A 24,804-nucleotide genomic window follows, 5' to 3' on the forward strand; every position below is an offset into this window, starting at 1 on the left:
ATTACCTAAAAGCTAGGTAAGGAGGGTAGGGTACACAGCAGTTTGTTCAAGAGAGATAGTTAAAGTAAATAAAATAAAACAGAGTTCCATTGATCAAGAAGTGTTCCAAAAATATAGAGAGGAATTAAAGAAGCGGACAGAACGTAAAAAAGAAGAGTGGCGGATTTGGCCAGAAGGCGGGGAAAAAGAAAGGCAAGAAAAGGGCATTCCACCGGCTGCCCCCCCACCCCAAGGCTCGAGTTCTGGGAGGCCACCCTAATCCCGTCCTGGCAGTGCTTGCCGGTAGCATCAGGCTGCACTATCTTTTCTCTGGAGCGTCCGGGGATATCTCCTCCTGCTCCTCTTCAAACCAGGCTTGGGAGGAGGAACGCAGGAAACAATGGCACTCCGAGCTGAGTGGTGGCGGTGGCTGCTTATATGTCCGCGGAGGAAGGGGGTGGAGCAGGAGGGTTGGATTTTGTGCAAACCGAGATGCTTGGCAGCCCAAGTTCCCGCTCAGGACTTCATACGGTAGAGTGAAGATCGGTTCTCCACTAGCGAGAGTGCCGAATAAAAGATCTGACAGAGGCTGCTCCGAAAGGGCCTCATGCGCGTTGCCTTCGCCTCAGACTGCCGGCTGTGTTGCCTCGTGCTGCCGAAATATTCGGGATGGAGCGTCGTGCCTTGCGATTGGCCCAACTTTTCCTCTTTGTGCTATGGGGTAAGTACCTAACGCTACAGTTCCCGGGTTATATCTATCGTATTGTCAAGGAGACACTTGAAAGGAACATTTGGCTACGCTCGTGAATAGTATGCTCAAGGTACGCTTGAAAGGCATGATTTGCTTTGCAGTAAGTCCTTTAGGAGGAAAAAAGCAAACAAAAACCAAACCGGAGTTTATCAGAAAACTCACTTTGTTTCTCTAAAGACTGATTATGAAATAGCAAATCAATAATATAGCTAAAAGTTTGATATTATTCAGGAGCAGGGGGGGGAAACCAGGTTTTGAGGGAGACAACCACTCTCCTAGCATCTTGCTTGAAGCCCCTATTGGCAGTGTTTATACACAGCCACAAGCCAAATTCTCAAATGCTAGAAGATTTGTAGGTTGATAAGCTTAGTGTGGTTTTTGCTCAGTCTGAAGAGGACCATCTATTTTTTGGATGCCCTTCATACTATGATTTATCTTGGCTTCCTGTGAAGAACAATTACAGATCTTACGAGTTTCTGAAACCAGAGGTATGAATTACTTTTAATGAGTAAGGACCCCATTTTAAATTATTTCAGAACCTGAGAGCTGCAAAGTGAATTTGGCCTCATTATGCATGTTTCTGTGCTCAGGTTATTTTGGTTTTCTTGGGTCCTTTTAAATATAATTTGTTTATTTTGGCGTTTGCAGTCTTTTGAATGTGGTTCCTATCATAATGGCACTAAATGCTGCATTCAGTGTTTTACATTTGTGGTTGTAGCTGCTCCAAAGGCTTCAAAAGAGAAATTTGGGGCCACACGCAGTTCTAGGATCATATATTTCCCACCCTTTCCCAAAGAGATTCAGCAGGATCACTTTGGGTGTTGTGGAAAAAAAAGATAAACTTCATTTTGCCCCACTGTGTGCAGTCTGCAGCAATTTTCTTAGCACATAAGATTTCAATCCACTTCATCACATGAAGGGTATAAGTAGCATATTTTTAAGGGTAACTGATTTACATACATGTTACAGTGAAGCTGTATCTGTTATACACTGTTACATACTATGTTGACTAGCTCAATGAGATCAGTATACTTGGAAATCCAGCTGTTACCTGACCCCAGTAGTATATCTGCATTGGAACATTGTGTGTGTGTGAGAGAGAGATGATTAACATTTCATTTCATAATAGAAATATTTTAAGTTTGAAAGAAGGAATTTTCAAATACAATCCATTCCCCCTTTTCCTTGTGAGAGCAAACATATGTTGCAAAAATAATTTCCTTGCAAATGAGACTTGGTTTAGTCCAGATTTTCGCCTCTCCTTATCTTCTCCATTCTCCATTATTAGTTAGCTCCAGTCGGAGATTTTTGTTTTCACCTAAAAACTTGATAATGATGTAACTATCATGGAGTGGACTCCTCTGCCATATAGCAGATGTTGAGCAAGGCAAACCTGAAAACATAATAAAATGAAAGATGAATTTAAATAAACTTGCAGATACTAGGATACATCTATAATAGGTTTAAGTAGGTATTGAAGAACATAATCATCAATTTACTTTAAAAAAATATTTGTGATATGGAAATGACAGTCACATATCTAAAGCCATAGGGAACTGCCTACAATATGGTAATTAAGACTAAAAGGTCACAAGTAGAGTTTGGGTAATTGTTGGTTGGAATGCGAGCCACTTGAATGAATTAATTAATTAATTAAATAAATAAATAAATAAATAAATAAATAAATAAATAAATAAATCTTGAGTTGGATAAGCATCATGATGCTTATAGCCATCGGTATATGAACATTTCCTTCCTGGAGTGGGTTGCTGAATTTTTAAATTTCATTTTATTTATTTAGAACAGGTTGCTTTAGTGGAAACATTCAAAATGAAGAGCTGGCCTTCAGCCACTTGACATCTTTATACTGTAGAAAAATTCTTTGAAAATAAAAATAGAAGGTAGGCAAAAGACAATGTTTTGCTCTGAAACATGCTTAGCTACCAAAAAAGAAAACTGAAAGAAGAAATAGATGCTGTTGCCAGTCAGTGTGACATAGGAAGATTTTCATATAGTAGTCAGGCAAGCAAGGAGGACCCTGGATTACATGAAGCAGTAAATGTGAGATGGTACCAAGGAAACAGGAATTTCGATGGGAAAGGCTGGGAGGCGATCTGGGATAAAGGAGGAGGATGCAGGTTTTAGAAAAATAATAAGATAGTTCAGTGGAAGTATTAGAGAACATGGAGAAATGTAGTACTGCATGAATGAGACTGAGTTTTAATACTGGTTCCTGAATGTAATAATAGATAAAATGAACTGAGTGAGAGAGACTGAATTTGGGAAGGGGAAAAAAGAAGTGAAGGTCATAATTATATATTGATTTTTTCTTTTAATGCCAGTAAGACATATATATATTTACAAAGCCAATAAACAAATATATATTCAGGGATTTAGGAAAATCTGTTTTTTTCCCTCCAACTTTTTATTTGGATTCCATTAGATGTTTTGCAGGAGTTGAAGAAGGATTGATGATTCTTCAGAAGATTATCTGACTTCAAGCACACCATTCTGCCTTTCTATGAAATTTGTGCTTTCTGACTGGATTTTACAGCCCTCTAACAAATGGTTTTTTTTAATAATGTTATATTACTTTCAAAAAGATAGATATATCTTTTTGCCCTTGACTGTCTTTTGTGTCCTGATCAGTGCACACTTGAGGACTTCATAGCAGCATAACAAAATGGAATTAATTTTGCTAGTTGGATGAGATCTGTGTAACTTGTACATATTCCCAAACATTCTAGAAAATCTATCAATTTAGCAAATGAATTTAGAAACATGTAGAATGTACTGATCAGTTAATGGAGATCTAGAATTAATAATACTCCATTTGCATATTTTGCCTGTTTTTCCCCCAGTTCTTAATTTTGATCTGTTAATAGACTATGCACGGGATACGATAACTTCCAGAGATATTCTGAACAAATAGGGCTTTAGGGTGGCTTCTGCCCTTGACTGTCTTTTGTGTCCTGATCAGTGCACACTTGAAGACTTCATAGCAGCATAACAAAATGGAATTAATTTTGCTAGTTGGATGAGATCTGTGTAACTTGTACATATTTTAATTTTGTATTTTATATTTTATGTCATATGACAATGTCATATTCATATGCCTTATTTTAATTGTGATGCTTCTGACAGGAATAAACAAGCAAAATGAAACCTTTTAAGTACAGACACACCATGCATCATCACACAACAGTGAGACTTAACTAAAAAAAAGTTACCTTCTCAGGAAAGTTATTGGCTCAGTTGGAAGGGGACTAAGTTGGAAATTTAGGTGCTGACAATTGGCCGCCCCCACTTTGCTCCCAACCACTCACTTCAGCTTATGCAGCTTTTCTCCTCCACTGGACCTCCTCTAGTGATTCTCAGCGGACAATGGGTCCCTGACCTTCCAGCCCCAGCCCTTCATTCCAAGGAGGAGACAGGACTCTGGGCAAAAAGGGAACCAGGAGGCTAATGGGGACATTGCTGTGGAGATGGAGCCAAGACTGCTCCATCAGATCACATTGGATCCTGACTGTAATCTGAAGGACGCTTCCATTCTGGCCCGTCTTCCTTTTGCTGCTGTGGCTGCTATAGACAGCTTACAGAGCTGGGCCGGTGCCTTTCACCAAGACATAGTAACAGGAAATGGCAAAGGAAAGAGAAAAGTGGTTGTCACCACCAATGTTCAATCCAGGAAACCCCAGAGACCATTCCTCTCTAGAACTGTATACAAGCAACTAGCCACACTATTGACTCTCTCCAGCAAAGAGGAGCTCTGAAATGGGCAAGCCTGACATGGAGCTTGAGAAGAGGAAGATGATTCCCAAGTCCATTGCAGACAAAGACCCTTTGAGAAATCCTGGGAAGCAGTAGTAAGGTGATTTTTAAATGCAAGTGCCTCCTTCTTTTTCTTCTCATACTGGATTTATAATTAGGTCTTGTTCCCTCCAAAGTCCTTCCAGACAATTTGCTTTGAAGAAAAACAAAACAGGGAGCAATCCAGTATTTTGTGTCAAACTTCTAAGTAATACATCCCCAGTAACAAAAAGTCCAATGCAGGCATATTCTTCAAAGATCATTTTATTAGGAATATATCAAATTGGCAAGGTCTTGGTGTAAATCCGGAAAATAATAAGAATAAGAAATGGCTACACTAAGACATGGCTACTACACTATGCCAGTTTCAGGGTCGACATTCTGGATATATCCAGGATTGGAAGGAAACCTTGTTTTAGGACTAGATCAGGGATGCAAAACCCTGGAGCATTGCTAGAGCGCACACAGAAGCAATTTCCTTCCATAATGCTTTGCTGAGATTTAGAGAGCCTCTGAATTTTTTCTGGGTAGATAGTTAGGCTGAAGCCTGCCCTGCCTGCCTCAGGCTTTGCTCTCCCTTAGCAGCATGAGTGCCAAATGGATCCCCAAATGCAGCAACAATGGCTTGCTGCAATTTAAAGGTAGGAAAATTCTCCTAATTGAGGCACCCCTCCATGGCCCTTGCAATCGCTTCTGCACGCCACTGCAACTGCCACCAGTTGCCTGGCGCACTTCCCCTTAGCCTCCCTGTTATGGTGCACTTTCCCATAGCCTACTGCTGATCGTTCACTCCTGCCCGCAGCAGATTGGCTGGCAGCTTCTTGTCCCATGCAGTGAAAGACCCGGATCAAACAATGCCTGAAGGAATAGGCTGTGCTGAAGAGTTGAAAGTGGAGGATCAGGGGGGCATTGGTCATGGAAAATCACCAGGGGAGGGATAGTGAAGGGGGAAAGTTGGCTGTGAATCAGCTGGGGGCAAAATGGTGTGGCCAATGATTGGCGCATAAATGTTCCATTCTGGTTGGAAGAGGCTAGGGTAATAATTGTTTCTTAATAGTAATACTACAGTCTTATATACAGCTTCACAGTGCTTACAGCCCTCTAAGCCAGTGGTTCCCAACCTTTTTGTACCAGGGACCAGTTTCAAGCACAAACACTTTTTCAAGGACCGGGGAGAATTGAAGTTTGAAGGAGTTTGAGTTTGCAGACGTTTTCACATTACCTGACTAGGTAACATCTGGATGTTGTTACCTAGTCGGGTAACAAAACGCCTGCCAGCAAAAACCACCAAGTTCAGGAGCGCCTGGCCCTGCCTCCCTCAACCCCATCCCTCAGGTGTCTCCCTCCCTCCTCAGGTGTCTGCCTCTCCTTCAGTCGCTTCACATGCTCCACCAGCCCAGGAAGAAACTGCTTCAAAGAAGCCGGGTGGTGGCTTTTCCTGTCGCCGCAGTTCCTCCAAGCGCCCATTTACCCCCACCCCGCCCGCCCGCCGCCCTTCAATTCAGTGCTCCGCTCTGCCTGCCTGCCTGCCTGCCTGCCTTCGCTTTCGGAGCAGCTTCGGCTGATAAAAAGAGGCTAATAGTTATTATTCTCAGCCGAAGCTGCTCCCAAACAACCACATAGGCAGGCAGGCAGAACGGAGCACTGAATTGAAGCGCGCGATGGCGGGTGGGGGTAAACGGGCGCTCGGAGGAGCTGCGGCGACAGGAAAAGCCACCACCACCACCCCGGCTTCTTTGAAGCAGTTTCTTCCTGGGCTGGTGGAGCAGCGAGAGAGCGACTGAGAGAGGAACGAGGCGGGAGGAAACTGAAGCCGCTGAGCCAGAGAGCAGGACAGGCTTCGGTTGCTTCCTCCCTCCTCTTCTTTCATTTGTGTCCTTGATCCTCGATCCCAGCAGCATTCACCAAAGGCGAAGAAAGCTGCCATTTTTAAAAAAAAATTTTTCTTTGCGGCCGGTACAGAGTGCTCCACGGACCGGTACCGGTCCGCGGACCGGTGGTTGAGGACCCCTGCTCTAAGCAGTTTACAGAGTCAGCATATTACCCCAAACAACCTGGGTCCTCATTTTACCAACCTCTGAAGGATGGAAGTCTGAGTCAACCTGCATTTGTCTGAACCCAGAAGAGGAAGTGTATATTATAAAATATATAATAGAAGCCTGTTATAGGAAAAGATTTTCCTTATTTATAATGAATTCTCTCACTTTTCTTTAATATCTGTACTTGCATTAGTTTAGAATTTAATCTGTCATGGTTCTGTTAATTTAATTACAAAATTTAAATATGATATAATTCATCAGATTCACAAAAAACTATTTTCGGGACAAGAATAGATGAAAGTGTTTTTTGCAGCCATGGAGCAGTTTTCTTCACCACTTGAGTAATTATATAGCCTGCATACTTATTAAGCTTTACACTGAAAAACTATCATATCATGGGTTATTTCCATCGACATTTCAGGTTTTTTCTCCTTAGAGAGTAATCATTATAATAGGAACTCCCATATTAAAAGGACATATGTGATATGATTTGGTAGTTCATACAAGCAAAGATTTCTTACAGAAAATACAAAAATAATTTTGTTATATGAATGATCAAACTTATTTCCTTTACCGTAAGAGAGGTGAGGTAAACATAGAGAGGGAAAATAGTGAAAGTCTGTAAATGAACAGAATAATGTAATCCCTTACATTTCCAGAAATGGTTAGAAATAGTGACAATTCTTTTTAAGTACTTACTAAGCAAGTTTATAAATACAGTATCACTAGGTTTGGACAGTGATATGAATTTAAAGAATCTGTTCCAAATTTTGCATTTTGGTGAAATATGGAAAGTTTCATTATAACTTCTTGAATGGAAGGGTCCAGAAGCATATATTAATAGATGCATACTGATATTGTTATAAATATTTGTTTCTACAGATGATTATTGTAGAAAAATATAGCAAAATTAAAATATCAAAATGAAATGGCTAATGACAAATGTAGAGAAAATGACGTTCAAACTTGCAGAAATTTAAGAATAGAGGCTCAAAAGTATTAAATTTTTATGGGCATGAGAAATATTTTTTTTTAATTTTTGTTAGATTTTCTTAATCTTTTCTAAATATTTAGCACTTTAATATTTTCATCATTTTCATTGTGGCTTACAACTTGTGTGTTATGTATAGTTCTATTTTTATTTAACTGGAGCTTTAAAAATGAAAATATCTTCAAAAGGCATTTGCATATGTTTAGTCAAAACTGGATGTGTGCATGAAAGGGAACATGTGTTTTGTTTCAAACTTACATGTTTCAAAAGTTACATTCAAAAATTTTGTCTGCTTATTTACAGTATTTATTTTATCAAAGTTCTAGGCCATAAACATGTTAAAAGCTTAAATCGAATAAAACTAAACCCATTTGGTAACAAATCTCCCAAAAGTAAATATATATAGTACAGAAAACCAAGTTTTGTAATTTAATGATAAATTGGATTTTGCAGTTTAGGACTGATAATCTCAATTTAGCCTTCCTTGGACTAGCAGTCATTTGCCCTATTGACTGAGCCAACTAAATAACCTTCCTTCTGCTAGACAAAACACCAAAAACTGGCCCAAAATGAGGCTGGTGCGCTTAAGACTGTCAGAAAAATCCTGTACCAAAATTAGGGTCTTGGCTATTGCTGGATGAGTGCATATTAACAGACTCAGTTTTTCTTTTTCCTGGGAGCAGTGTCATCTTCTAGACTCCAAGTAGATCACCAGCATGGACAATCATCACTTAATTTTGGATCATATAGACTGGCAAATAGAAATGCTTTTCTGCTCAGGAGTTTCAGCTATTGCATGATTCCCATATGAAGTTGGGTGGCCAAGATTTCCCCATCTCCAAAATTTTCCAGTCTTTTCTGGAGTTCACCTAAGGTTTTCTTTGTCAATGTAAGAAAAGAACTAACAGCAGGAGCTGGGCCCCTATGTCTCTCTCTCTCCCTCTCCCTCTCCCTCTATGTATTTGAGAATTTTATTGCAAAAAGAATGACAACTTTGCATTCCAAGGAGGGGGTAGGAAGTAGTAGTGAGGAGTAGTATGACTAAGTGGATTCTGCGGCTTTGCTCCGCATTAGGAAGGCTTCTCACTGGGTGGTCGAATGCATCAAGAAAGACTCCAACGCAGGTTCTATCTTGGGTGAGCTGCCCCAACCATAGCTCAGGGAAGCTCTTTTATTAAAAACACATAGTGATACGTCATAAGCGGTGAATTCTATCCAATCATTATGTTACATGAGCAGAAATATTAGTGGACACATAGTAACATCCAATCACAGTTACATGGTCAGTGTGAAAGGTACAAAGTAGCCAATTAGCGTTTGCAGTCCAGTTATAGCCCATGATGACGTGTCGTTGATTGATGTTCTCTGTTCCTGGTACGCTTTCAGCCTACGTGAGGCCTTGAGGCCTTGAGGCCTGGTATGTACCGAAACTATTGAAGCTAATTTATTACTGCAGGATTCATGTGTTATGCTCAATATGTGTTATTCCAGAAGTCATTTAAACAATGCATTTAAACAAGATGCAGTTCTACAGTTGGGTCATCCTGAAAGATTAGGTGTTAAATTAATTGGTGTTTCATTTGTTGATTCATTCATTTCATTTGGTGTTTCATATGATGTTGATCTAGTGTTTCACATTCTGGTAGAAATAATCAGATATCTTGTGATACTTCTCTGTGAAATCTCTGGTAGCATTTTGCTGTTTGTTCAGCTAAAATTTGTGCTGACCATCTTAAGACCAAGATTTTTGTACACGTAGTTTTTTTTTTTATAGCTGATGCCAATAAACTACCCCTGAATGGGTACCATTCAATTATTAAGTTCACTTGATTGTCTAGACATCTAATTCTCAGTTACACAATTGATGACAGCACTCCTGGCAGCAGTTGCATAAGTCATGTCAAACAGTATATCGAGGCCACCATACCACCATATGCTGCATCCTTAAATGCTGCATCCTTCCTCAACCCTCAGCCACCATGATGCCAGCTGGTAGTCTTATTGATGATTCGGAAAGCAGGCATGGCCTCCTTCCCTTAAACAGTAAACTTTGACACTGTCTTCCTCTGATAAACTGGTCTTATTCTCACAATTATGACTTGCTCAGATGTGTGGGGATATGGTTTAAGGATTGAGCCTACCTAGCCTCAGCTGGATAGAGAAGGAGATTAGCCCGAAAGGAAAAAGAAAAAGAATGCTTGCTTGTGTATCTACCAAATGGGAGAACTGTCTACTTATACTCAAAGTGAATTGGAGGAATTCATTTCCTCAGATAAGTAAGCAGGCTTTATTTGATTAGGGATAGAGGATTGTTTTTTTTTAGGTTAAATGTTATTTTAAATTAAAAAGAGAGCTGGTTTGAAAGAGAGTAGAACATGATTATGTATTGGGATGTGGGATTTATCCAGAGGTGGTATTCAGCAGGTTCTGACCAGTTCTGGAGAATCGATAGCGGAAATTTTGAGTAGTTCAGAGAACCGGCAAATACCAGCTCTGACTAGCCCTGCCCCCTTCTATTCTTTGCCTCCCAAGTCCCAGCTGACTGGCTGGGTCTTCTTTTGTTGCCCTGTACAGGAGAATGGAGCTGGAAAGCAGGTTAATGGAGTGGGGAGGGAATGGAGATTTTGCAGTATCCTTCCTCTGCCACGCCTACCAAGCCATGCCCACCAAGCCACGTCACGCCTATCAAGCCACGCCCACAGAATCAGTAGTAAAAAGTTTTGAAGCCTACCAGTGGATTTATCCTATCTATTTTTCTTTCTCACTAAATCTATCACCCAATCTAATAAACCAGTTTAGCATAACATAGTTTCTTAGAATTCCACTTTAATTTAGGGCCTTTTCAGAATAACCACATTTTAAAATCACCTTGAATCATGCATTTAGGAAGCAAATATTCTGACCTTATAAATGATCAGTGCTGCATAGAATATCCATTATCGGTCTTTGTTATTGAGAGTTAGTGGGAAAAGGGATAAACGCAAGAAGCAGTCAGAGTAATAATAGTAATAATAATGGTTTATTGATTGATTAGTCTTGTGACCTATATTATGTACACAGTACATAGTGTAATTTTAGAATAATATACCATGTTTCTCATATAATAAGTCCAGGTTTTATTTTTTTTTGAGCCCCCCAAAAATGGCTAGGCCGTCTTTTTGGGGGTGACTTAATTTCCCCCCCTTGCATCTTTGGGCGGGCGGGCGGGCGGCGATGGCTTGGATGTTGACCTCGGCATTGGTGGGGCACTTCGTATTGGGGTCAACGCAGGCAGCACCATATCCGGCTGTGCAACAAAAGTACTTCCTAACGGCAAGCCCCCACCACCATTCCCCCCATTTCGCATGTTTTAATATAGGCCTTAATTTGGGGGGAGAGGCTTAATTTCATTTCATGCCTATAAAACATGCTGGGACTTCCTATTGGGGGAGGCCATATTGTTGGAGAAACAGGGTACATAGGAGAAGATAAAAATAAAATACAAATATGTTAATACAAAGAGACAGTAATCAGAAAAATGAACCTCCCTTACAGGATACCCCAGTTAGTTCAATATATAGAGTTTGTAAACTACTGTCTTAGCTGTAATATAAACTTAACAGTTCTATGGAAGAAACATGCCAATCTGTAGTTTGGATCCCAGTGGCTTTTCTTCCAAAAGGTATAAGTATTAAGCCTATTGGGAGCATATAGTTGACAGTCAAACAAACTATGAGAATATTTTCAGTGCCTGGGGTATTGCATACGCAAGTTCTTTCAAAATATGGCAGATGATAGAAGCACCCATATTTGGCCATGGAATCCAATAATTCATAATTTGCTCTAGAAGTGGCCTTTCTTAAAGATTGCATCAGATTCAGTGACAGGTACTTTTCAGGTTGAAAAATAGTTTTATTTTCAGCCAACCAATTTAGGGATATGTTTTTACCCAATATCTGTTTGAACACTAATGTGTGGGATTTTCTGTTTAAAATTTTTCTTTTCTTGGGAGGCCATTGAGAGTAAATGTCAGGAGAAAACCCCATGTTGTGAAATAACTTTGAACAGGAATTGATCCATGAATTGGGCTGGACCATATTTATCTGTTCTGTGAAGGTTATTTTGTAAAGTTAGCAAAGCATATATACAAAGGGGAAATGAATATGAAAGTTTAAACTCAAGACTTTATCACTTTGTATATACAAAGTTTTCCTGCAGTTTTACCCAATTTGATGGCTCTCAAATGTGTTGGACTGAATTTTTTATAAGCAACTCTCAACCTGGCATCAGGTTGGGTAGCATTATTTTATAAGACCTTTCCTTCTGAAAAATGTTCTAATGTGCCTTGAAAAATGAGTCTGATGAAAAAATTATTGGGTGTAAACTGGCTGTGTAATCAGTTTACACATTATTTATTTACTAAATTTATATGCCACTCTTTTTGCAATTAGAGGAAACTGTGTGGCTTAAAATGTAATAAAACAGATATAAAACAATTATATACTGGTAGTTTATATATATATTTTCTGTGGTGATATATTTTGGCAGTTGAATATTTTACTTTTTTCCTACCCAATTGTCATCATATCATTGAATTTACTGATATTCATTTGGATATGTCAGATAAAGTAATCACTATTTTTCCTCTTATTACTACAGGTAGTCCTTGACTTGCAACAGTTTATTTAGTGACATTGAAAAAAATGAATTATGACCATTTTTCACACATTCAACCATTGCAGCATCCCCATGGTCATGTAATCAAATTCAGGTGCTTGGCAACTGACTTATACAGGTGAAACTCGAAAAATTAGAATGTCGTGCAAAAGTTCATTTATTTCAGTAATGCAACTTAAAAGCTGAAACTAATATATGAGATAGACTCATTACATGCAAAGCAAGATAGTTCAAGCCATGATTTGTCATAATTGAGATGATTATGGCTTACACCTCATGAAAACCCCAAACCCACAATCTCAGAAAATTAGAATATTGTGAAAAGGTTCAATATTCTAGGCTCAAAGTGTCCCACTCTAATCAGCTAATTAAGCCATAACACCTGCAAAGGGTTCCTGAGCCTTTAAATGGTCTCTCAGTCTGGTTCAGTAGGAAGCATAATCATGGGAAAGACTGCTGACCTGACAGTTGTGCAGAAAACCATCATTGATACCCTTCATAAGGAGGGAAAGCCTCAAAAGGTAATTGCAAAAGAAGTTGGATAGTCCCAAAGTGCTTTATCAAAGCACATTAATAGAAAGTTATGTGGAAGGGAAAAGTGTGGAAGAAAAAGGTGCACAAACAGCAGGGATGACCGCAGCCTGGAGGGGATGATCAGGAAAAGGCCATTCAAAAGTGTTGGGGATTTTCACAAGGAGTGGACTGAGGCTGGAGTCAGTACATCAAGAGCCACCACACACAGAAGGATCCTGGACATGGGCTTCAAATGTCATATTCCTCTTGTCAAGCCGCTCCTGAACAACAAACAATGTCAGAAGCGTCTTACCTGGGCTAAAGAAAAAAAGAACTGGTCTGTTGCTCAGTGGTCCAAAATCCTCTTTTCTGATGAGAGCAACTTTGCATCTCATTTGGAAACCAAGGACCCAGAGTCTGCAGGAAGAATGGAGAGGCACACACTGCAAGATGCTTGAAGTCCAGTGTGAAGTCCAGTGTGAAGTTTCCAGTGTGAAGTTTCCAGTGTTGATTTGGGGAGCCATGTCATCTGCTGGTTTTGGTCCACTGTGCTTCATTAAGTCCAGGGTCAACGCAGCCATCTACCAGGAGTTTTTGGAGCACTTCATGCTTCCTTCCGCAGACGAGTTTTATGGGGATGCTGACTTCATTTTCCAGCAGCACTTGGCACCTGCCCACACTGCCAAAAGCACCAAAACCTGGTTCAATGACCGTGGGATTACGGTGCTTGATTGGCCAGCAAACTCACTCTGATCTGAACCCCATAGAGAATCTATGGGGCATTGCCAAGAGAAAGATGAGAGACATGAGACAGAACAATGCAGAAGAGCTGAGGCAGTAATTGCTGCAAAAGGGGCCCAAACTAAGTACTGAATACATATGCATGCTTATATTTTTCAGAGGTCCGATATTGTTCTATGTACAATCCTTGTTTTATTGATTGCATGTAATATTCTAATTTTCTGAGATTGTGGATTTGGGGTTTTCATGAGCTGTAAACCATAATCATCTCAATTATGACAAATCACGGCTTGAACTATCTTGCTTTGCATGTAATGAGTATCTCACATATTAGTTTCACCTTTTAAGTTGCATTATTGAAATAAATGAACTTTTGCACGATATTCTAATTTTTTGAGTTTCACCTGTATTTATCACAGTTGCTGTGTCCCAGGATCATATGATCCCCTTTTGCCATATTCTTACAAGCAAAGTCAATGGGGGAAGCCAACCGTATTACTAACTTAATTTCAGTGATTCACTTAACAACTATGATAAGAAAAGTTGTAAAATGGAACATAACACACTTAGCAAATGTTTCACTTAGCAGCATAAATTTTGAGCTCAGTTATGGTCATGAGTCGAGCATTAGCTGTATATTGTTTAAAGATTTTATGGTTTCTTTAACAAAAGAAAGAAAAGATTGACAATTGCCATAAAACAGTAAACAAGACTTAGAAAAGATAGCGAGACCTTAAGGATTTCTTTTAACTTATTGCCTGCCAATCTATTTAGTAGCAGCAATGGATTAAGAAGAGCCAGTTTGGTTTATTCATTAGGCACAAAGGTATCTGGGTGGCCTTGAGCTATTCTTTCTCAGTCCTAGAAAGCAGGCAGTGGTGAACCACTTCTAAAATCTTGCCAAGAAAACTACAAGGACTTGTCCAAGCAATCTCCAGGAGACAACACTGACTTGAAGGTGTGCATGTTCACAAACACACAGATGCACACACACACACGGATTATGTAGATATAAACTATCCACAATTCCTGATGTACTAAATTCATTAGTGAAAAAAAAAGTTTTGCTCCTATAATTGCCAAAAGAATGGAATTTCCTCCAATCCTGTTGTTAAATCTGCAGATTGTCTTCCATGGAAAGAAATGACTGATATCTTCATTGGCTGCTTTTTTTTCATATCCTTTTTCTGAAGCCCACTTACAAGCTGAACACAAAAGTAATACTTTAAGAAATTGTCTTAATGAGAACACTTGGTTTTCAATCATATGAATTGTCAGGAATAATGTTAATTAGTATTTCTTTTTTAAAGCATCCATGGCCATTTTTTTAGATTGAAGTCTGCATATTCTAGGAGTTTTTATTTGATTCTTTCAGTAAGACTATTTTTAATGCATTTCCTGTTATTTGTACTGTTTAGACTATTTTATTTTTCCACACAAAAAATACCTAAGAAATATCATGGGACTTCCAGTTTGAGCTTCTTTGGCGACGGACTGAAATCTGCAATCGTGCGCAGTTTTGATCCAAACTTGCCGCCAGAGTGCCCTACGCCGGCTGGATTCGGGGCAAAGCCACTGCATAGAGGTGGTGAAGAGGGGGGAGACCGCCAGCAGGGTCGAGAAGAGCCGCATCTCTCCTCCCCAGCTGGCCATTACTCCCTTTCCCAAAGGTGGTTGCAGCGGTGGTCAGAGTTACCTCAAAGAAGTACTCGACCGGAAAAGAATGTGCAGGAGGAAGATAAGAAGAGAAAGTTTTGGTTGACCGTGTTGAACTGAGAAAGCAATAATATAAGGTACCCTGGAATTTGAACTATAAAGAATAACATTGTTCCCAAAGAAGATTTTGAAGCGGCGAAGGAGAGAAAGAAGGGAAAGAATTTGGCTTTTTTTTTCTTTCCTTCCTCATATTGACAGCTAAGAGATTTAAGGAAAAATGGAGGAGACTGCCTAGAAGTAAAAGGAATTTACAATGAAAAGTCTGTAGTACCTGTAATCTAGTTCTTGGCTTTCATGGAAGTTGAATGCATTTCTGTTTCTGTTTCTAGAAAACAGTGAGAAAAATCCTGGGTGAACCAATGAAATAGGGCATCTTTATATATACTGAGTACTTCTGTGTCTTGTCCTAATGGCACAACCCTGGAGTTTTTTATGACTGTTATCCTTACTGCTAGCTATCATTTGGAGACATCTTTGCTCAACCTAAACATTTCAGTGGGATTGTTTGGAAAAGAAGAATTACATTCTTTTTTTTTTTTCATATTCTATAATTTTTATCAAATTGGTTAATGCAGGGGTCCCCAACCACCGGTCCGCTGGACCGGTACCGTCCGCGGAACAAGTCCTCCGGGGCGCTGGTTGCTGTTAGCGCCGCCATCTTTTGATGAAAAAGTGCTTCCGGTGAGCTTTCCGGTAGAAAGCTCACCGGAAGCACTTTTTCATCAAAAGAGCGCCAGCGCTTGCTGGTGAGCTTTTCCGGTAGAAAGCCATTTCTATCCGGAAAGCTCATCGAGCGCTGGCGCCGCTTATTTTGATGAAAGTGCTCCGTGAGGTCACCGGAAGCACTTTTTCATCAAAAAGATGGCGGCGCCCAGCTGATGCTGGTACCGGGCCGCGGCGCCCAGCTGATGCCGGTACCGGGCCGCGGCATAAAAAAGGTTGGGGATCACTGGTTTAATGTTTGCCTTTCTCTTTTACAGGTTCCTCATGTGAATAGGACTCTCTGCAATGATTTTTTTTGTTGACATTAGCAGTTCAGAGATTCTTTATATACCCTTTTCTGCTGCCTTAATAAAAATTAAAGGACTCAGGTAAAAAATTGAGGTGAAAATAAAACTGACTATGGCAGAGAAAGCCACAATCAAAAGATGAAAGGCAGAGTGCCTATAGCAAAATAGCTCTTCAGTATTAAAATATGTTCTATGGAGTATCTTGGTAAATTATTCTGTTTTTATTTTCCTTTTCTAATACCTTTAAAAGAGGTCTGAAGTAAAATTTTGGATCCTGGAGATAAAAGATAATGCAGAGTAGAAAGACTAACACTACCTTCCATAATTTTATTCTTATCTGTCCCACATCTATTTCGTTGTGTCATTGAGTCAGATAATAGTCAGAGAATATTTGACCACACAAAGATGGAAAAATAGAAAACCAGTGAAGTTAATAATGTAAGAACAATTTTCCAACAACTTCCAGCAGAGTTTCTTAAGATAAAAAAATAGTATATGGAAAAACTAAATCACGTTGACATACAATATATACACTGCATGTATTCACCCCATCATGAGTACCCAATATAAATAATCCTCCTCTAATGACTGGCATGTTTAATGACCAAAATTATGATAGTGATAAAAGAATAGCTTTATGACCGATTGCAGCCCTCCCCAGTCAAGATTTGAACATTTTGTAACTGATGGGCATTCATGACAACCTCAGCATCCCACGGTTGAGTGATTGTCATTTGCATGCTTCCTAGGTGGTTTCTGACAAGCAGAGTCAATAGAGAAACTTGCCGCAAAATCATATGATGAGTTTTAATCGTATGATGTCTTACATAATGCCGTGTCACTTAGTGATGAAATTGCTGGTTCTAACTGAAGGCTACCTGTATGTGCATCCCCAGATTCAAGGGCTAGATATAGCTGATTTATATTTATGCATTTAACTTTAAGCCAAGTAAGTATGATATTTTGAATCAACTAATGATTTTTTTTTGTGTTAGCTAATAAGCTATAATTTCATTACTGGAGATACTAAAAAGCTTTGTCAGATCTATTATTTACAGTAAATGAAAAGAGCTGGCATATGTAACTGCAAAAATAAATCTTCACTAACTTAAATTCATGTCTCACTCTCATCTAAGGAATTTTAGCAATTTCTTTAATCTCACTCTATTCATTTTACTTATCAATATGTTTTCATAGCAGTCTGTCCTATTCCTGTCAGTCACTCTTAAGTGTAAATAAACAGTTTAGTGGTCTAATGCAAAGAAATATATTTTTGATAGAAAAAGTGAAGTGAATAGTACAGATAGTCCTCAATTTAAAACAGTTCATTTAGTGACCATTTGAAGTTACAACAGCTCTGAAAAAAGTGACTTTTGACTATTTTTCACACTTAGGATTGTTAGCATCCCCACGATCACATAATTTACATTTGGATCCTTGACAACTGGTTCAAATTTATAATGTGTACAGCGTCCCAGAGTCATGCAATCTCCTTTTGCAACCTTCTGACAAGCAAAGTCAATGCAAAAGCCAGATTCATTTAACAACCGTATTACTAATTTAAAAACTGCAATGATTCACTTAACAAATATGGCAAGAAAAGTCGTAAAATGGGACAAAACTCACTTAGCAAATTTATCATTTAGCAACATAAATTTTGCAAGATGGATAAGCTAATGGTATTACTACGCTGTGATATGTTTACTAAGATTATTAGTATGACTTTGGTTATTGTTGTATCTTTACTTAAAATTAACTGCCCAGACAACACGCTGTTCCGATAGACGTGGCATTTTTTATGTTCTTTAAAAGGAAAATGTATCAGTAAAACATATATTTTTAAAAAAGGAACATTGACTAGCAGCTAAAAATATCTCTGATCTGGAGCCACATTGAAAATTGAACAACACCGGTTCCATTGGGAAGGAGCAAAAATCATTGGCCATACCAACACCTGCCACACTTGTGTATTTAGATCCCATGCAGTTTGCACACCGAGCAAATAGATCAACAGATGATGCTGTTAATATGGTTCTGCATTACATCCTACAACACCTTGAATCTCCAAATACCTACGCAAGGGTTCTCTTTGTAGACTTCAGTTCACCATTCAATACCATCATTCCAGACATTCTTCTAACTAAACTAAACCAGCTAGTGGTAACTGAACATACTTGTAAGTGGATCATAAACTTCCTAACAGACAGGAAGCAGCAGGTGAAGCTAGGCAGAATAACATCTGATACCTGCACAATTAGCACAGCTCCCTTCCCCAAGGCCATGTTTTCTCCTCTTCTCCTTATTTACCAATGACTGCATCTCAAACGAACCATCTGTTAAAATACTGAAGTTTGCAGATGATACAACAGTGATTGTCTCATTTGAGACAATGACGAATCCGCATACAGATGGGAGATTGTACAACTTGCCTCGTGGTGGTAACCGGAACTGGAACTGAACACACTCAAAACCATAGAAATGGTGGTAGACTTTAGGATAAACCCTCCTATACTACTACCTCCTGCAATACTAGACAACATAGAGACCTTCAAATTTCTAGTGTTTCTCACACTTAATAAGGCCGGGCCTTATTTTTTTTTTAGACCCGAAAAACGGCTGAGCCGTCTTTTCGGGGGGTAACTATTTCCCCCTTTCATCCTCATCTAGAGCGCCCTGCGGTCAGCCTCGCCACCAGCCGCTCTAGCAGGCGATCATGGCGAAGCGCAGAGAGCTCCCTACTCCCACCAAACACCTTTGCTGCAGACCCAAGACCTTTGGCACCTGCACGCTGTTGCTTTCCCTTCTGCCCATTCCGCTGCCGTTTGGAGTGCTGTTGGAGCTGCTGCCGCCGTTTGGAGCTGCCTCTGCCGTTTCAGGAGCCGCCGCCGCCGTTTGAAGCTGCCGCTTCCGCGTTGGAAGTACTGCCGCTGTTTGGAGCACCACCGCCACTCCAAACACGGCGGCAGCTCCAAACCGAGAGCGGCAGCTCCAAAGCGGTGGCACTCCCAAGCGGCGACAAGCGGCAGAGGAACTGCTCAAGCGGCAGAGGCAGCTCAAGCAGCTGACAGCAGCTCCAACGGCACTCAAGCGGCGGTGGCAGCTCCAACGGCGGCACTCAAATGGCAAGTCCCCACCCTTCCCCCTATTTAGCATGTTTTAAACTAGGCCTAAATTTGGGGAGGGCTTAATTTGATTTTATGCCTAGAAAACATGCTGGGTCTTCCTATTGGTGGAGGCCGTATTGTTGGAGAAACACGGTAGGTTCTATCATATCACAAGACCTAAAATGGACACCTAATATAAAAAATGTCATTAAAAAAGCACAACAAAGTATGTTCTTTCTGCACCAACTCAAAAAGCTCAAACTGCCCAAGGAGCTGCTGATACAATTCTACAGAGGAATTATTGAATCTGTCATCTGCACCTCTATAACTGTCTGGTTTGGTTCTGCAACCTAACAAGACAGACATAGACTTCAGAGGATAAGGATTGCAGAAAAAACAATTACTACCAACCTGTCTTCCATTAAGGACCTGTATACTGTATGAGTCAAAAAGAGAGCTGTGAAAATATTTACAGACCCCTCACATCCTGGACATAAAACTGTTTCAACTCCTACCCTCAAAATGACGCTATAGAGCACTGCACACCAGAACAACTAGACAGAAGGACAGTTTTTCCCCATATGCCATCACTCTGCTAAACAAATAATTCCCTCAACACTGTCCAACTATTTACAAAGTCTGCATTACTATTATTATTAATCTTCTCATCACTCCTTATCACCCATCCCCTCTCCCTTGTGACTGTATGATTGTAACTTTGTAGCTTGTATTCTTATGATTTATATTGAATGTTTCCTATGATTTGATTGCTTATTGTACCTATGACTATTATTAAGCGTTGTACCTGATGATTCTTGACTCTTGACAAATGTATCTTTTCTTTTATGTACACTGAGAGCATTTGCACCAAGACAAATTCCTTGTGTGTCCAATCACACTTGACCAATAAAGAATTCTGTTCTATTCTGTTCCATTCCGTTCTGTTCCGTTCTTTATTGAAGCCTGGTATTCTACTAAAGGAGCAATTAACAAGCATACTGATTTAGATCCAATATGTGAACATGTAAGAATCCAGACTATTCAAATAACCATTCGACAAGAGGACCAATCAGCTGCTCAGAATTTAAATATAGCTCCTAACAAATAACCAGTCATACAACCAACTGACCACACTGGCACACAAGACATATATAATCTAAAAAAGAATAGAGCAAGAAAATCCTGTTGATGATGTCTGGTAACAAAATGTTCAGAAACTACATTAAAACAAGTTTGGAGAGCAAACTATTGCCAAAATCTAAAGCGCGAGTTACAAGTATTTTCAATTATTTATTTTTAAATACTGTATAATATTCATTGTACTGTACTTATTTTTACTCACTTATATTTATTTTAGAAACTCCTTAGTACCAGGAAATCTGGTGCTTTGAAAATCATGAAGGATGATCATGCTTGAGATGAAAATAATATGTTTGAAGATACTATGGTATAATAAACAGAATTCAAATTTCAGGTTCATTTAGTTAATGGCAATATTATAGATAACATTTATTTTCCCCTACAAAAATGAAAACAATAACAACCTTTCTTCAATATCTTCCCCTCCTTCCTCAAATTTGAAAATCTTGCTAGAGTGCCAAATCCTCTTGCCTTTGCAGTCAATGTTACGTTCTATGCTTGAAGCCAAAGAAAATGACAGTCTAGAAAAACATTTACATTTTCATATGCAGTATTTCTGGAAAAACAGTTATTGTCTGTGGTCCTTCTGTCAAACAGACAATATGTCACATCTATAGTTGTAATACAATAGAAATAGTAGTTGTTTTGTATTGTTCCAGATATAGTAACCTGTGGATATTTGGTGCTTTGTTTATTTTCATTCTTAATGCTTAGTGGCAATAGCACTTAGACTTATATACCACTTCACATTGCTTTACAGCCCTCTCTGAGCTATTTACAGAATCAGCATATTGGCTCCACCAATCTGGGTCTCCATTTTACTGACCTTGGAAGGATGGAAGGCTGAGTCAACCTTAGCCTGGTGAGATTCGAACTGACAAATTGTAGGCAATTCTATATTAAACAACTTTATTGTAAACCAGATTACCAAATTTGAAACAACTACTATTCAATTAAATGCTACCAATTGTTTTCAGTACTAATATTTCTTTATTGTTAGTTTCAATCAAAACAGTTAAGCAATGAGTTTTCATATGTATGGTAATATGCCCTGTCCATTATAAATGGACTTAAAAATATTTTTGAACAAATAATAAGAAATGTATGGTTTTAATATATAATAGTATGCCATGCAGTTAAATGCTGTTTTGGTATTAAATCCTGATGGTTTCAAGACTTAATATACTTTAATTGGCTGAATACGTCTGTATGTGTATGTATATCTGTATATATCTGTATACATACACACACTATATAATAAAGGACAAGATTTGTAAGAAAGTCATTAGCAGAGAAAGATTGGACATGTCATTACAAGCCAAGCTCCAGAGTTTTGTGAAATACAAATTTATCCCTTAGATTAAGGGATCTAGATCCAGAATTTATTTTGCTTTCTTGTTTTAGCCTCCAACCAGGAAAATCTAGATCTTTAATTTCAGTTTTTGATATCAGTTTTTATCTTAATTTCTTCTCCCCCGATTTCTCAAAAACAGACACACTCACACCATGATGGGCACATAACATCTGTTCAAATTAATAAGGAATAGCAACTTAACGAGAAATTAGAAACAGAAATAATCACAAGGGTATTCTTAATTTTCTATTTCTCTGGAAAACTAGTTGGCTAGTTCAGCGGTCGCCAACCCGTGGGCCGTGAGAAAATTTTGGTGGGCCGCAGAGAAATCTCACCCCCAGAGCACCCCCACAAAGCAATTAATCCAGGCTGCGCAGAAACACAACGCTGTGCCGCCCACATGGCCTGCAGGAACCCTCCCCTCTCACTCACTCCTTACCTGGTAAACTTGCCTGGTAAATTGCTATTTTTCCTTTTTCCGACCATCATCTGTTCTGCTGTGCCAGGAGATTTACATTAGCTAGGAAGTAGGAAATGGTTGAATTTCTTGCTTTCTAGCTAGTTTTTAGATCTTCGGCTCAGCACAGCTGAACCTCCCTTAGGACTGAAGGTTTGCTTGCAAGCAAACTCAGGGCAGACCACGGCAAGCAAATTTGAGAGACTGAGCTAGCTGATGGCAGATAGATAGATCACTGAATGATTCTGTGAGCAACTCAATCTGCCTGCTTTGCCTGATTTTGGGTAAAAGTTGCTCTTTTTTATAAAAAAAAATCAATATATAAATATTTATAATATTTATATACAAGCCATGCCAAGCCAGTCACATGACTACCAAGCCACACCCACAAATTAGGCCACACCCACAGAACTGATTAGTGGTCCCTGGGATCTAAAATTATGAGTTTGGTGGTCCCTGAGGTCCAAAAGGTTGGCGATCCCTGGGCTAGTTTATTGAGAGTTAATTGAAGGATCTGGGAGCAATGAATTTATGAGGTTAGTAGGGGATAGAAAAAGAACAGCTAAATTTTCTGGCATCTTCCTAAGCCCTGCAACACCATGCAATGTGAATTATGATATATATCATTTTGACAGGAGTATGTAGATAGCCCTAACCTCCAAAGAGAGAATATTGTAGAGGGTGGGGTGGGTTAGTTCTCTCAGGATGAGATAGCTTTTCAGATACCCTAGATCCCATGTCACTAATGACTTTAAAAGTAATGACCAACTTTGAATTGGACCTGAAAGCAATCTGGTAGCCAGTACAGCTTTTGTCACCACTGTGTCAAATCTTGCACCTGAAGAGCCTTCAGAACTGTCTGTGCTGCTGCATTCTGTTGTAATGGTAGCCCTTGTAGAGGGAATTGCAGTTTTACAGTTGACTGTTACTGGGGAGGGGAGAAAATATGTGGAATATCCAATGAAGGTCCCTTCATCACAGATCTAGACTGACTCTTGCTATTTGGCTTTTTCCCAGTGGGGTTTTGTAAATTAGTGAGCATAGTTTATTATTCATTAACCTTGAGTATTAGTGTTAAACTTGGAGTTGTCAAATTCCATACAATTTTTTTTTTCAAAAGAGGATGCCAAGGCTTGGATTTTCCGAACTCCCATATTTCTCCTGATTTTCTTCACTGGTAAAAACCATATTAAACTTATATTGCATCTTAACCACATCTTTGTCCCACGTAAAGAAAGGAGACTCTTTAACAACTCATCTATTGATAATTGGACCGAACAATCAGATTTGATTCTGGCAAGGCATTGCCTGAATATATTCAGGTCTATGTAGTTCTTTAAAGACAGTTAAACCCAGTTTCATCTGGTTTCAGAAGTTCATTGACCCAATGTAACAAATTTAATTACTGGGTTTCCTGCCACTACTTTGTAATAAATCCATCCTTCATAGTTATAGAACTCCTGGATTTGAACATGAATTCATGGTACTATATGAGCACACCAACTGGATCAGCCGAACATAGTTTAATCCAGCATTTTGCTCCTCATAACATAATATTGTAGAACATAATTCTTCTGTTGTACAATATTCACAAACAGTAGGTGGAGATAATCTCTTCTAGTATTATCTTCTCTGGTAAGTGGTTTTTGGGGACATGTTATATCCAACCAGAACGGAGTCTCTAAGACTAATAATCCTTGCTATATCTTTTGTTAGAAAAAATATATCCAGTCCTTTAAAGCTGTTCAAGTTAGTAGCTATTGCTCCTTTGTCCCAGAGTTTTGAGAAAAGAGGAGAAACTCCAGTAAAGTGTAAGACTCCCAGCAATACATACTGCTTTTACCACCACAAGGATTAAAAATGAAATGCTAAGATTCCTAGAAGCATGTGCTTTCCAGCTACCTCATTTTCTATCCTTTAATGAAACTGAGGTACATACAGTTGCCTTGTACATTGATCCATTGATTTACATAATCAGATTTATTTTCTTTACTGTTCCATTTCATTATTTTCCTTGTTTCCTTGTTCTTAGATGACTTACTCCCTATTACTCACATATTTGTGCAAATTACATGTTCATTGCAATATATTAAAAATGGCTTCTGTTTATAAGGTAAAGATATGTGCTAGTCGTTGCTGGCTCATCTTCGTTACAAAGCTGAAGAGCTAGTGCTGCCCAAAGATGTCTCCATGGTCATGTGGCCGGCATGACTAAATGCCGAAGGCGCATGGAACACTGTTATCTTCCCACCAAAGTGGTCCCTATTTTTCTACTTGCATTTTTACATGCTTTTGAACTGCTAGGTTGACAGAAGCTGGGACAAGTAATGGGAGCTCACTTCATTATGCAGTGCTAGGGATTCAAACTGCCAACCTTTCTGATTGACAAGCTCAGTATCTTAGCTACTGAGCCACCACGTCATTTTTATACCAACATCCTTGTTTTATCTCATGTTAATTATTCTACTCTGAATTTCATTTGTTTTGTTTCTTTTGCCTTATCATACTACATTAGTATTGTTTTCCCAACTGTTTTCCCAACA

General features: G+C 39.2%; 1 protein-coding gene across 1 annotated transcript in view; it reads left to right on the forward strand.

Annotated features, from left to right (window-relative positions):
- Nucleotides 1–271: 271 nt before the first annotated feature.
- Nucleotides 272–24,804, forward strand: part of RAMP3 (receptor activity modifying protein 3) — a 72,512-nt gene continuing 47,979 nt past the window's right edge. The window contains exon 1 of the mRNA XM_026681271.2: nucleotides 272–700. Coding sequence (XP_026537056.1) covers nucleotides 649–700 — 52 coding nt within the window. The 5' untranslated portion in view covers nucleotides 272–648. The remainder of the gene's footprint in view (nucleotides 701–24,804) is intronic.

Source organism: Notechis scutatus, chromosome Z, assembly GCF_049901735.1.
Source record: "Notechis scutatus isolate UNSWTSFEM ecotype Mainland chromosome Z, rNotScu1.2, whole genome shotgun sequence".
Lineage (NCBI taxonomy): Eukaryota > Metazoa > Chordata > Lepidosauria > Squamata > Elapidae > Notechis > Notechis scutatus.